Source organism: Phalacrocorax carbo, chromosome 2 (genome assembly GCF_963921805.1).
Source record: "Phalacrocorax carbo chromosome 2, bPhaCar2.1, whole genome shotgun sequence".
Taxonomy (NCBI): domain Eukaryota; kingdom Metazoa; phylum Chordata; class Aves; order Suliformes; family Phalacrocoracidae; genus Phalacrocorax; species Phalacrocorax carbo.
The window spans coordinates 90,108,827-90,124,388 of record NC_087514.1 but is presented as its reverse complement, the minus strand read 5'-3'; the positions used below and the strand labels follow the sequence as shown (position 1 = coordinate 90,124,388).

The following is a 15,562-nucleotide window of genomic DNA, read 5'->3' as shown; positions in this document are numbered from 1 at the left end:
AAATTATATGGTAGGCAAATACAGCACCTTAAGTAAGGTATATGAACAAGTATACTTCTAACTCAGTGAAAATCTGTATTCTCCTGTGGGGGTATGGGTATCTTAAAGATGAACTAGGAAAAAACCAAACCAAAAAAAAAAACCCTTGGCCTAATATCCAGAAATGTTTTTACTAGGATATAGTTGAATAAAACATTAGGCTTCTTCAGCAAGTAACAGCTTCTGACTGCTCTCTGATGGATGCGCTTGAAAGCAAATGCTTATCCTTTGCTTACAGACAAAGGTGACCCTTTGATATTCTGAGCACTTGATGCTGACAATCAAATCCTGAAATATGTGTATGAATTTTATATGCTATATAAAATTGTGTGTGGCAGAGAGGAAATTTGGGAGATGGAGAAGGGAGGATATAGACAAACACTAAAACAAATAAGAACCACATTCAGATTTAAATGAAGACTTAACAAGAAGGAAATTAATTCATATCCACAGGTTTAGTTGAGTCTTTAATCTATTTGCATGCCTGGACCATCTAGTTCTACAGTTCAGAAGGCAGGGAAAGCAAAAATATCTCCATGCTGTCATGTTCCCCAGCTTTGCTTCTAAACAAAAGTTTGTGTTGTGTAAACAGATAATTAAGGATTTGTGTGAGGCAGCAGGTACAATCTAAAAGTCTGCCCATTTAAATCTCAACAGGACCCTCCTGAGGAAGACTGCTCAGCTACAAATATTTTTATGGCAAACCAAGGCTGCCATTGAGTAGGTTCTTCTTTCAAATGAGTATCCCTTGAAGTGCATTAGTCAGGACGTAAAGGGATAGCTCACATGACTTGAATGCTGCAACAGAAGGATGTAGGCCCTTTAAAAGGCCAGACCAGGAAGTCAATGAGGTGGATTAGCAAAAGATCAGCTCAAGTAGATGGAGATTTGCTTTGGAACAGGTCACAAATCAGCCAAGATTTTGTGGATAAGAGGACAGACCACCACAAGACATCACGGTAGGCATCTGCTACATACTGCTTGCTCAAAGAGATGAAGCAGGTGAAGCCTTCTTTAGACAGATGGAGGAAAACTTATGATTGCAGGCCATAGTACTCACAGGGGACTTTAATCAATCTGATGTTTTCTGGGTGAGCAATATGCCTGTGTGCAAGCAACCAGGGTTTCTGCAGAATGTCATAAGACAATTTCTTGTCCCAGGTGATTGATGAGTTGACCAGAGGATGCATTGTGTTGTACCCATTACTCATGAATAAAGAAGAACTGCCCAGGGATGTGGAAGTGCAATTTGCCCATGGAAAAAAGTTGGCTCAGAAGAAAGCCAGCTGATTTGTTTTAGCAAAAGCATAGCCCATTGATTGAGGGCATTGATCATTCTCTTCCATTCAGAGTTTGTGAGAACAAAACTGCACCTAGTTTTGCCCCTCCTCTGTACAAGACAGACATTAACTTATTGCAGTGAGTTTACAGGTGGGTCACGAAGAGGGTTAAGGGGGCTGGAGCATGTGATGTATGAGAAGATAGAAATGCTTTTATTTAGAATAGAAGAGAAATCTTATTGTTGTTTACAGTTACCTAATGGGAGGGTGTAGAGAAGGTAGTAAAGCTAGAATACTTGTGTCTATGCTCTCTCAATTATATCATATCTAGTGTTCACAAAAGTAAAGAATTCTCTCTGAAGCACATATAATTGGTGTGATCCTATCAGTCTAAATAATCTAAAAGAATTTTTCATAAAATATTTTCTGTAGGTAAAATAATAAATATTTGCATGAGGTGGGTTTATCAGATGAATGGTGTAGATCCCAACAGGCTTTATTACTTGGAAGTAGCATAAGGCTCAAGCTTACACCAGCTTAAAATTACCATGAATATACTTGCAGGAGTTTTCACCCACGGGGCATTAACTCTTTGCCTGCAACCCCCTTAGTAGTTGTTATTCCCTATGTGTACAGGACATTCTGCGAGGAATTTTAGCAGTTGTAAGCAGCATTAACTCTTCTTTAAGCAACTGACCTGAAATGTGTAAAACCGCAGAGAGCACGGAGTGGAAAGAAACTACGAATGCTCTGACACGTCTGTTTGTATGCCCTTTAAATCCCCTGCCGGTGCCCCGATCAGCTAGATTGCAAGGGCTGCTAGGTAGGAGGAAGCATGTCATAAAGACAAAGGTACAGTTACACTGTTAAGTTCTATATTTTTAGAAGAACTTAACTTCCATTAATGATAACGTCATTACACAGAAGTTATACAAATGACTTGACTTGACGTTGCCTTCCAACATGAAGATATAGTATGGGTGAAATATCACTTGACGTTTCACAGAGACAAAATAAGAAGTAGTGCCAGACAGACAATATTTCTATACAGAGTTGCCATTCCAGCTGAGCTCTTCTGGAGCCCTGCTCTGTACATAACAGCATATTTAAGGTGGGGATAGAAGGACTGCAGTCTTCTATGGATGTTATGAATCCAAAATAACTCTGAAAACAGTGGGAATGATAGTTCTAGCATAAACATTTGCTGATCTGTTTTTCCCTTTCTCCTTTAATGTACGTTTTTAACTTCCATCTCACTCAGCGTTTTATTCCTTTACAACCTTTGTTGTTCTGTTTTTTTTTTTTTTTCTGTGAAATTAGAAGAGAAGAGAGAAAGAATTGGTATTTTTCCTTTCTCCTTTCCTTCCAGTCGGTTATTCTTCCTTTTCCTTCATCTGTCTCCTCAGACTTTCATGATAACTACAAGCTTCACTGAATCCTGAATTACTTGCAAGTGCATGCTGAGGTTTGTTTCACCCCATTAATGGTGAAAGCAAGCCACAGTCTGCATTAGCACATACAGATCAACAGTAGGTATTCACATCACAACACATTTTCAGTTTGTGTTTTGAAATGTTACACTGAGTGGCCACAGCTTTCAATCTGCTGCTGCCCCACTGTGAACCTATGTTCACCAGTGAGGAAAATGGCAGCAAAAGAAAAGGGAGCCACAGACGATATGAATTTCATTTAATAAAGAGACTTCTCTAAGCTTTATGGTTTAATATTTTTGGTGACCCAACTGTAAACAACCAATGGTGGAATAACAATGGTTCTTTGTCTTGAGCCTAAAAGAGGGACTTTTTTTCAGCCATCACTAGCCTGCAAATTCTATATTCATGACATTGCAGCTTTATAGTGAGGACTTTACTGTGCTATACGAACAAATAAGGAAATGGTAATCACAGCTCCAAAGACCAGTGATCTAAGTAACCCAAAATAAAGCATGAACTTCACCTGAAGTCTCTCCTTGGGGAGGAAGATTAATGTGTTCGGCTGTTTTTCTATAGCTAGACTTCTAGCTATAGAAAAACAATTCAAGATGACATGCAGATTGTTGACAAAGGTAGGACAGGATGATCTGTGAAAAGATGTGGCCCAAAATGTAAGCAGGTCATGAGCGGGTCATTATCATATGGAAAATAAAATTGTTTAGTTCAGGGCACAAAAAATGAAAAATAAGGATTAACAGAAATATTGGCTTGAGGGTCCTAGGATTTACTTCCTTCTCTAGGTGGAAAGGGAAGAAGAGGAGGAGGTTATGTACCATTACACTGTAAGTACCATCATGTGCCATAATGTAGGAAATGTGGTATGTTTGAAACAGATGGTTGTAAGGCTCTTATATTGTGTAATACATTTAGATACAAGGATGATGCCAAGTAGATTCACAATTATGATGATCGTAAACATTAACCATGCTATATTTCCTGCCTTTTCATTTTTGAATAACATTCTTGCCCATCCCACCCATTTCTCATTATCTCCTTTCTTAGCCCCCATATGAGGGTTTAAAATCTGTAAGCTGTTTCTGGATTGTTGTCCTGGGCCTCTAACCTCTAAACTGTCCCTCATTTCAGAGTTATCTCTATTCCACAAAGACCGACAGTACAGAGAACTTCTATCAGCACCAGTAAATCTTTCAAAGAGGAATATAAGAGAAGCATGTGTACGTTTGTGCAATTCAATATAGGAATGAAGGGCAGTTGGGAAAGTCAAGTGGTGGAACGTAAAATATGAATGATGGATGAGGTATAAAGGAAGTGCAGATGTGCCACGGCATTTGTTCCACCTTTTAAGAGAATGACAAGTATTCAGCCTATTGAAGCGGGAGACAGGTGACCTAACCATTTGAACATGGGAGGCAAAAGAGCTAAGAACTCAGATTTTTATTTTTAATAAATCTTTCTTTAGAAATTTCTGACTTTTAGCTGTGCGTAAGGTCATTTAACCTCCCTGCACATCAGTTTCCTCATGTGTAAAAGGCTGGTCTTAATGCTTCTTTCACCACAGAGTTAAACATACCATTGCAATTAACTAATATTGGTACAAGTAAAGGACCCTGTGACTTTCTTGTCAGGAGCAAGGGCAGGAGTTCCATAAATGGCCCACAGAAGCCCTATGCCCTGCTAAGAGAGAAGTTCTGCAGATAGTGGTGCAGACAGCCATTAGTGCTCCCTGAGGACCACAGTACCTTCACACAGATGGTGTGCTGGAAGGAGCCTAAATATGGAAAAGTGCAAAACTTTAGTCCTCCTCCTTCTGCATGGTGAAGGGTGTGGATGTCCTCTGAGAGGCACTGTGTAAAGTCTGTCAAGAGTGTGCACATTTTAGCTGTGAAAGAAGACAATTGAGGACTTGCCAGGGACAGGGGTCCAGCCCAGAGCCTTACGTATGCTGTGGGCAGTGCTTTAACCCACAGAGCACCTCAGATGGACTGATGTAAGCTAGGGATGACTGATAGCTGTCTTCAGTTTTGCTATGAGCTGCTCCAAGGCCAGGAATTGTTCAGGACTGAGAGGTCATTCAAAGTCTTAAAGCCTGGATCTTGGCCTGCAGTTATCCTGGAAGCAGGGTGCAGAACCTAGACCCAGAGAAAGGATATTCTGAGCACCAAAATAAATCAAAAGCTGTTTTGAGTAGGCTCCCTGAATAAATAGAATTCACAAGTGGAACTTTCCATTTTAAGCCCCCTAAAGATAACAAATAGTCACTGTGTTTGGAACAAGAAACCGAAGGCAGCACTATATCATAGTGCAAGTTGCAAAGTAAAGAAAGCAAATACTGAGCAAGTGTTTGCCAATAGAACTGCATAAAGGATGTTAAAAGTGCAGGTGGGAAGAGTCATCTTAGTCTGGCTTTTCACATCTTGCTTTTTTTTGTGGGAACAAAAGTTTTTTTGATAAGTACAGAATGCTAGCATACTAAAGACCCAAGAGAAAGTGAAGGTTTCTCTTGCTACTTATCATGTCATCCAATTAGGATATGATAGCTTTTAACCATTGGAGTAATGTGACCCACTACTGCCTCAAATGCTGAAAATGTATGGACTGTGTTACATGACAATAATTTTCCTAGTTTAAATAGCTCAGTGTGTGCTCACAGCCAGATATTTTTGTCTCAGTATGTGACTTAGTCCCACTACTTGCAACGGTTTGGAGAGATTTTACCTTTTGTTTGATTTGCTTCTGGTGAAATACACTGCACAGAACGGTTCTGCTTGCTTTCAGAATACTTGTAGCCAGAAGTAAAATCAAGGAAAAGAAAGAAAACCAGTACTGAAACTATGTTGTGATACCATTTAGTTCATCCCCTCCTCCTCCAAAGCAGGATCAACAGTACCTTAAACCATTCCTGACAGAGGGGAACTTATCTTTCCCAGTGGTTCTTTCAACACCAAACAAAAGGATTCTGTTTTTGCCTGGAGTAATGCAGCATCCTTTCTGCTTTGCCAAGCCACATAGCAGCAGGACTTTGACTTTATCTTCCTTGAAAAATGGACTTGTCAGCAGAGGATGATTGTTTATGATGGGTTGTACAGGTAGTAACATCAGATAGCTTCCAGGCGACCATACTGCTTGAACTATATGAACATCAATAAGACCCAGCAAAAATGAAAAGTATGTCTGGAAGTTTCCTTCTAGTGCCAGACAGACAGAGTATGACAGAACCATTCCACAGTTGTACCTTTGTTATTAGGAAAGCAAGTTTCTCTTTTCCACTGCAGGCTGCCAGAAGATCTTTCTGGGTTAATGAGTTCAGATATTTCTTTAGTCTAAAAGAAAACGGCATCCTAGCCCTTTATGTAACAATGATTTGTAGGTTTGTGCTCTAACAAGAGCAGTCAGTGATGGATGCCAATACATCGATTTTATGTAGCCAATGGGACAGCTGTGCAAAGACACCAAGTGCATACAAATGGTAACTATAACTTTGAGTATAATCTTGGAACAGGGCAGATTTTTTCACTCTTTTGCCCAGAAACATCTGAAGACTTCTAGGGAACATAGCATGTATATCTATATACAGCTGCACTACCATTTCATAATTTACTTGTGATTCAGAGATGCATTAACCCCAGACCTTTAAAATTGTACTAAGCAGCTACAGGTCCAAACAGATCTCTTTCAAAACCCAACTCAAATATTGCAAATTTTGCCTAGGTAGTAGTGCTGGGCACTTCTCTACTTTGATGCTCATGTAATCCTTTTATTTTATTCTGGGACTGAGTCCCTGCCAAGTGCCATAATTTCTGAACCAGAAGAAAAGATATCTTCAGGTTAAAATGTCACTGTGCCCATCAATCACACTTCAATGAAGAGCTGTAGTTCACAAGATATTCAGCAGTGCAATGAATAATTCCAGCCTAGAACTTTTCTGCAAGTTCCTTATATTATTACGTCTGTGACTAACCAAGACTGGAGGTGTGAATGTCTACTCTTTTTAAAAGGCTTTATTTCACGAATATACAAGAATGACATTCAGGAACACAAGAACTCAGTAATAAAATGGTGGATCTGGTGTCAGAGCCACAGTATAAAATCAACTTGTATCAATAACACTGGGAGCTTCTTGCTGGCAGCTGCACGTTCTTGTCCAGCGTGATACAGCAGCATATTTGGGCTGACAGTAAACTGTGTAGCATACAGAACTGGGGAGGACTTTGTAATAGCTGACAGTACCCATGGGTACCAAAAAAGGACTACTTTGTTTTGTATGTGCTTAGGCAATTGTCTCCTAAAGGACAGAAAGTATTTGGGTTCATTAGATATAGAGTATATGGGGTATGGAGCAAAGCAGCGCTCTGGTCCATGACTCGGATGATGCTTCAGCTTTGTCTTTAGTATTGCCTTGTTCTCTGTCTTCAGAGAGATTACCTTTCTTTTTTATTATCCTAAACCTGAATGCATTCCCCTTCACTTTTTATTCACTTCTCTCTAAAACTATTATGAAATAAACCTGTTTTTTTGTAGTATAAACAGTTACGAGATTTTACAATAGTAATTTGGGCAGTTCATAGAAATAATGCTGTTAGAATATTTCACAACAGATTTATATCTCAAATTTTGATGTAGATGTTTGAATTAAACAGATTTTTTTTCTTGTAGCTTATATGGAATATTTTTTTAATAATTATGATGTTAATCCCCACCAGCTTTAACCACCAAATGCAAAAACCCTGAAGATCCAGGTCTGACTGCTTATATAGTAAGATGAAAGTACAATTCCCCTTTACATCCGTATACTGCTATTGTTTGAAAACACTTTCCTGTTCACATTTCTTTATGATATAAGAGAATAAAAATACTATAACCAAATACTCTTACCATTTTTGGTTCATACTTAAGGTTAATATTTAGTCCTCTGAGAAAAAACATGCTTCATAAACATGTTCACTATCCTCATTTGCCCACACCAATCAAGTTTAATTGCTCAGTTAAACTGCCTGGTTATCTCAATTTGGAGACATTCAGCTGTTTCTATCATCCTCACACCAATACTCAACTTTCTTTAATAATAAATGGCTGCTCTCCCATGCCTCATGGCTAATTGTTCAATTACAAGGGTGTGAGCCGTTCTGGCATTTGAAAGACGTGTGAAAGGCCACTTGTGAACAGCCCAGGGACACAGAATCAATGACATTTATACATTATGTGTCATTTCTATGCTTTGTAATAGTAAGTGTATTAAAGTACCAATAGGCCAGAGAACAACTTTTAAAAATACCTTCCACATTTTTTTTTCTCTCAATGACTCTAGTTCAAACCTTCTTGGTTTTCTGGTCCAACTAGACCACTTTTTAACTGTCTCTCAGCAAACTCATCCTGCAGGAATATTCACTCCCCTATCAAGTCCCTCTGAAGCCAATAGCTTCTACTTTAATTCTGCTGTGGAGAGAATGGGGGACTTTGGGCTGTTGAGGTTTAATGTCAAAAATCACAGTGAAAAAGACAGGCTGTAGGACTCACCTCAGCACCACATGCTTTATCTTTGGAGAAAGAGATCCCCATTACCCTGACTCCCACCCAGTGGACTGAAACAGAGAGTGTGTGGAGGACTCCTATCTTGCAATTTGTCCTTTTCTTTTCCTTGACTCCATATTTCTTACCTGTTGTTTAATACTTTCCTTCACTGTCTCATCTTCTGTTTTTATTTGTGCTCTCTTTATGTAACCTTTTTCTCCCAACTTTTTCCCAATACCCCCATTGGGGTTTTCTCCCAATACCCCCATTTGATGTCCCGTTCTCCTCCTCCATCTTGATTCTTTGTAAAGTTTCCTCTTCTTCCATGTCTGTCTTTCAAGTTCTTCCCTCTTACTCTCTTCTGGTTTTTTTCTTACCCTCTTATCTTCCTTCTCTATTTCTTCCCTCTGAGGACTCTCTGCCTTTGGCTTTTTCCTGTAGATTTGGCTCAATGGTACCCTTCATGAATGCTGATTATCCTGGTCAGACCTCTATGAGTATTACCAGCTGAGTAGCTCTTCATTTGAATCATGCCTTGCAGCCATTTAGCAGGAAAGGAGTGTCACATCCAACTTTGACTGACAGCTGATTGGCAGGCAAGAAAAGCAGCCACCACCTCTCATGCGAATACTCAGAATCTTGCAGAGGGAGATAAAATGTCGAACCACTGTGATATGCAGCCTTTGCTAAGAGGCTTGAGAGATCAAACTCGATCAGATACAATTCCATTTTAGTTTTGAAAACTAAGCTGTATTGTTTCTGCTTTGAATGTCATCATCAATAGCATAATTTCTGCATTCTGCAAGAGAGACTCCTATAGACTATGGCACTTCGGGCAGTGTAGACTCTCTCTAGACTTAACACAGGTGCATTAGCTCTATAATTCACATAAAGGTTGCTACCTACATGGGGGTCTGCTGCTTAGGGAGGTGGATATTCTCAGAGTTGTGATTTTTTTAAAAATTATTGTTATTTTTACAGACCCTTTTCTAACTGTCAGCATGTTTTGAGCTTAGAAATTTTCAGCTGCCTGCTGCTTCTTAGTGTATAAACACAGTGTACTTCAGCCCTTTGTGAGAGCATGGCTTGTGGTATTATGGTCATGTCACAGGGTCTTCAGTGGCACCACAAAATCTCATGGCTGAAGCATTGTTGTGTGCAGTGGGGAATAAAAAGGGAAATAGTTGCCTTTTGCTGGGTAGAGAGCATCCTCACCAAAATATGAGTACTGTGAATCTTAAATATCTTGGACCAAAACCTCTTCTTGTTTATATAGTTTGACCCTAGCAAAATTAATGACCATGAGGGGAAAACGCATATTACATTTTAAAGATAAAAATCTGACCTAGACAACCCTATAATTAAGTTGCATTATTTCCAAACAAAAATAAGAAGGAAAATCTTTGACATAACTGTGCACGATTGGCCATGGGACTTGCTAGTTAAATGAGGAACATCATGTTAGTGGTTACAATTTGAAGCTGAAATGTACTAGCCTTTCTGCTGGCTCCTCAGCAGAAGCTGGGCAGACAGGAAAGCGAAATAGAAGTTGTAGCAGTCATTGTTCTTATCTAGTTCTTTCCAATGCTTCTAAAATCAAAACATACATGCGTATGTACGGAAGAATCTTACCTTGCCAACATATTGGTAGTCAGTCCCTGTGTATTCCTCCAATAAAAAGAACTGATTCCACATCCAGCTCCTTTTGGAACGATGGAGGTCTCTCCTGCTGTTTCCAGACAATACCAAAACCTTTTCCTTTTCTGGAAAGCCACTAGTCCTTCTGGATAATGGAGTTAAGAAACTTTGGTGGGGCTGACCAGCCCAAAACAGCAGCCAGAAGCAATGGTAAGTTCTCATCATGGCAACACAAGAAGGTCTAAATAATGACTTTTTTTTGTTGTCCTTAAACTAACCTACTTCACTGCACTGATTCCAGTCTCATGCCGTCTTGTGTCTTTAAATAGTCTTTGCAGTCTCAAAGGATCTCTGAAAAGAAAAATAACAACTTTTGATCATTTTCAAAGGTACTTAACATTCGTTGCTACAGCAAATAAGTCCAAAAGTAGAAGAGTAACAGTGGTTGCTGAAAAGATGGGCTGTTTCTGGTTCAAAACATTGCAAGTGGTCCTTCAGAAACTCTGAATGAATCTACTGAGTAGGAGGAAGGAGTCCTGATGTTTGAGTCTGAGGGGCTTTTTTTTCCCCTTTTAACTCCATTTACTTCCATTCATCAACTAAGGCAAACCAGGCACTTTTCTTTTTACTGCCTTGACTTTGGGATGTAACTGATTAGTTTCTGACTGGGGATCCTGATGAGGTTACCTTATTACACTGAAGAAGGGCTAGCAAGAGTGCTCACTGTCTTCCCAGGAGGCATTCTGTTGCTATAGATATGGGCTGAAGAGTCTGGACTTAGATAACTCCAGGATGTTTCCCCTACATTTAATGAGTTTTATCTTTGACTTAATTTAGGAAGGACCAGGTAAACAAGGTGAGAAACAAAATGTACATATTTGTCAATATCTCCCACATATTAGACCTGTTTGATACTGCATAGGAAGTTAAGTGGACATTTTGGTTCTCTCAGTTACCTACTGCCACAGTTTTGTATATGTAAATGCTTTCACTAATAACTTCTAAAATAAATTAAAAAATCAGCAAGTTCATCTCTACCTGTGGGTTCTTACTAGCTTCTTCTTCCTACTATTATTAACACTAAATATCTGTGCACCTACAAAATAATTATGAAAATGATCCCTATCTCTGAAGACTGTGTGATTTTAATAATGAAAAAAAGCTATGCAAACAGTATCAGTGTAGTGCAGACAGTTATTCTGTTTTTAAAAAAGTTTGAAAGCCTCTATTCAGCAAGAAGAAATGACAGCATGTGTCTCAGGTAACCAGTCATGCAAAATGCCTAAGGAACAGCTTTGGAACATTTTATAATCTCAGGAAATCAGAATTAGTTGACAGAAACATTCCACAACATAGGTTTTCTATAAACACTTTGTTTTTTTTTCTCTCCGAAAAGATCCATACTCTTAGAAAAGGATCATTTGATTAATTTTCATTTGGTTTCACACAGACGCTCTTTGGAAAAGTAATTTTTCAATATGCTGATCAAAAAACAATAAATCATTCTGAACCAGCTCAAAATTCAACACAGCAGCCCCCAAGATTTGTAAATACAGATTGTGAAATGACAGTGTGACTATACCAAATTGAAAAGAGAAAATTTTTTTGTTTCATTTTGTAAGTATTTCACACAACACTACTTGGTTTATACTCTATACCAAAGGCCAATTTTTTCCCTATATTATGTGTTTGGGTTTTTTTTGAAGTTGTAAATCAGGCAGAATTGAGCCTTTGAGCTACACTGATGGAGTTATAGCATTTACAATGCCTCAGGTTAGCCAGTCTTCTGGTTGTCATTGTTCTTAGTAATAAATTTTATAAAATAACCTCAAGTCTCTTACAGTTCCTCTTAGTAAATCATTTTCTATAAAGAAATACCACTTAGCTTTTAGATGGATAGTAGGTAATGGAACAGGGCTGTTCAAACAATATTGTTTTACTGCTTCACAAGGTAAAATACTGTAAAAAGGTAACTTCTGGGTGAGAAGGAGTCAGTTTTTTAGCATTAAGAGGAAGAGTGGAAAAGCTACAATTAATTCTGAAGCAGTGTAGTTTCCCCCAGAGACGAGGGAAGGATTCTAGTTAGCTCTCACTAATGTCAGTGAACTTTCTGTAAGTAAAAACAACTCTGTAGTGCAGGTCATGGGAGCTGTGTCCACATAAGGCTTTGAGTGTTGTGAGATAGACGCGGACACATAGGTGTATACACACATACAAGTAAATACACACACACCCACACACAGAGATATAACAGCAAGAACAGACCTGCTGCCCACCACAGAGAAGGAACAGAAGAAGTTGGTGTGAGGTGTGACTAAGCTCTACAATGTGTTCAGCAATTGCCTTCAGTGCAATTGATGGAGCACTGGCAAATAAACGTGCAGGTCACTACAGGAGGACATTGGCAGATTCGGGCACTGGACTAGGGAAAGCTGAGGTGACTTTAACTGTCTCCCAGATTTTATAGTCTCTCTTATCCTCCTCCGGTACCCTTCCAGCCTGCATAGGGTCTTGTCCTTTATGGTGCTGCCAACATCCACTCCTCTAACCCCCAGCTCTGAGTGGAGTCTGTTCTGGCAGGCGTCTTCCCTGACATGATATGAAAGAGGAGATTATGTCTCACACAATATTTTTTACTTCCATTTTCTTGCCAGATTGCTTTGCGGGGAGGTTGGGGTCTACCCAGGTGAGTTAATTATTGCCCTGGGCAGTGGCAGCCCTGGTGAGCCGCCCTGTAACATCATGCCCATCATGATCTGTGAAAAGATGTGAAAAGTTGGATGAGACGGTAGTTCTGGCTATGCGCACATGGCTCGCCTTACCAGAGAGGCAGGGTGTGAGGTAGGGATCACAGCACATGAGCAAACCTATTGGTTTGCTATTAGTGAAGTCTGCATGGATTGCTGAGGTGTGAGGAAGTGAAAATCATCACTTGACAGGCTCCCCCAGTGCTCGTCTCATTACCCCTACAGCCAAATCCCACAGCGGGGCTCCATACGCCTGCTCCTGCATGTAACATTTCCTGAGTCGTGCTGCCTGGAGCACCATTATCTGGACAGGATTTGTGCCAGCCTTTTAAAGGATCAGTCCTTCAAATGCCAATGGCCAGGAAACAATTATTCCTGTGGGGGAATTTTCTGCACTTGAAGTCAGCTATATTTCACAGCTCTGATGTCATGGGAGAGGTTTTGTAGCGGCTCACGCTGAAATATAGCTCACAAGAATGATATCATAGCTGTGAAATACAGCCTTTTTTTTCTTTTCTGCAGAGATGTGTCCAAAATGTTGAAACAAGGGCATGGTTCCATAATGTCTGTCTTGACTGGGTAGTCTTAATGAAGCAGCAGAGCAGCTAAGCTCCAGCAGCTTCACTGTGAGTGGCAGGAGAGGAGACATACCTTTACAGACTCCCGCCTTATGCCTACAACTGGGGTAAGTACCAACAGAGGTCAAGCACGCCTTTGCCCTATAGGTGCTGATAACTGTTTTACAGGTCATAATGATAAATTCAGTTGAGTGAATAAAGAGGACGGGAGCACTATACTCTGAGCTCAGCCTCTAGTAACGAGTGAGCTCCTGTGGCTTTTAAATGCCATTTTGTGCTCCAGTCCCATGTCTCATGCTCCAGAGGGGGTCTCTGCAATGTTATAGATTTTTCGTGTGATCTCCTCTCTTTAGTTTGGAAACAAGCCATTCACCAGGGACATTTTATTTTCTTTAAATGGAGATGTGCAAATATAACTTATGGGACCTTGGGATGGGGACTAAAATGTCTTTGTTTTCTTCACATCACGCAAAGTCGGGCAATAAGACAAAAGAGGTGCTTTAAATATGGCATTTCTCTCAACCATCAGCTGGTCAGCTGGTTGGGGAACTTGCTATGTTAATCAACTGTCAAGAGTGAAAAACAATTTTACTGTACAACAGCCTCCGACAACTGGCTTAGCTCTGTCAGCTCAAATATATAGCAAATCTGGGCTTTTTATGGGAGAAGAAGGAATCTGCGTACACAAGCTTAAAAAAAAAATCCCAGTCTAACTTTAGGTATGATGATTGTTAACATAAAAGCAATGTCACTTGCAGTCACAGAACTCTCTTCGATGTGACAAGTCACAGATTTAAAGTTTACGTTCATGCTTCTTTGAAGGATTAAAACCTCAGACAATTGCTTAATCACTATAAATATCAACTTGAAAATTATTTCCCCATGGTGATGATATTCATAGTCAACCTTTCTATTCACCCTCTCCTCCAGTATCTGGTTAATGTAGGTAATGTCTTAATGCCACCAATGTGAGAATTCAGTGCAAATTTACACCCTTCCAGAGAAATAATTAATTATTTCAACTATAAATCAAAGAGGAAACGCATCCATTAGAGTCTCTCCTATGAATCAGGGACCTCTGCCCTGGAGATGCCTTTCTGGTGCAGTGACAGGCATCAGGTGCAAGTTCTTGACGTGAGGGACCCCGAAGAGGTTCCATCTCTGCTCCCACTCAGCACCGTGGGTTGTGCTGCTCTTCCCAGTTAGTGGTTAAATAAACCAGACTAGCAAACAGCCTTCCCATGAGAGGCAACAGCAAGGAGAGGGGAAACATTTTTTCTTTATTCCTTTCTATTCAGCGCCATAGTACTCCCCCCTCAACAGAGTCTCAAAGGAATATGCTTTATAAAGTATCCTAGACTCTGGACTTGAGCAAAATTTCTTTTCAGATCCCATGCATTCAGTTACATTTTTGTATATATATATACACCTTAGATGTTACGGGCTGCTGATTGTTAGATTTTAAATAGCCTCTAAATATGCCAACAACCATCAGTGTCTCTAAGTTTCTGACATAACCTTTATTCAAACAGAAGTGCCGGTATAATAGATCTTTTATTCCCTAGTCATCTAGGTACAGAATCATTGTTTGAGGGTTGGGTACAAAGCTTCATACGTTAGGATTAACGTCCATTGTACACTGGAATGAACATTAATTGTATTTTCAAGCATTGATAATGTACTGTTATTCTCACACTGAGACTGAATGAGGAGGTGAAAGTTAACAGATGATATGGCATAGTACTTTAGGAAACTGAGCATGGGAAATGATTCTGATATACCTTGGGTGAGGTTAATATGGATCTGAAAATTCAACAAACAGGAATAGTTATAGGTTGGGGGGTTTTTTTTGGCTTGGGGTTTGGTTTTTTTTTTCATTTATGTGACACAATAAACTGCATCCATCCTCATGGAGATTGCTTAGGTTCTTGGGGAGAAATGCACAAAGGCAGAGGAAACACCCTGTTCTTTCATTCTAGCAGATTACACTATGAATGCACCAGTGTATGTGCCTTTACTGCCCCAAATCAGGTCTGATTTATGGCTGGTGGTGGAAAGATGGAGACTAGTCCCTGGCTCCATCAACAGCCATGTTATAAGAAGTAACTACCACCGCCTTTGGAAGAAAAGAAGGGTTTTTCCCTGGAAGCTTTAATTTATATTTAATTTTGTAGAAGATTCAGGGATGCCCTAAAAAATATTCTGATATCATATCTTCTAGATTCTTACTCAGCCAGCACCAACTGAGTTGGCCAGGTAAACTGACCCTGCTTAAATCCCAGACAATTCTACAGAGCACACTGCCAGCCACAGTAACT

The 15,562-nt window shown here is 39.7% G+C and overlaps 1 protein-coding gene across 1 annotated transcript in view; it reads right to left on the bottom strand.

Moving 5' to 3' along the window:
• CDH6 (cadherin 6) overlaps positions 1-15,562 on the bottom strand; it is a 105,791-nt gene that overhangs the window by 41,946 nt on the left and 48,283 nt on the right. Inside the window, exon 2 of the mRNA XM_064443430.1 lies at positions 9,914-10,270. Within this exon, the coding sequence (XP_064299500.1) occupies positions 9,914-10,144 (231 nt within the window). The 5' untranslated portion in view covers positions 10,145-10,270. The remainder of the gene's footprint in view (positions 1-9,913; positions 10,271-15,562) is intronic.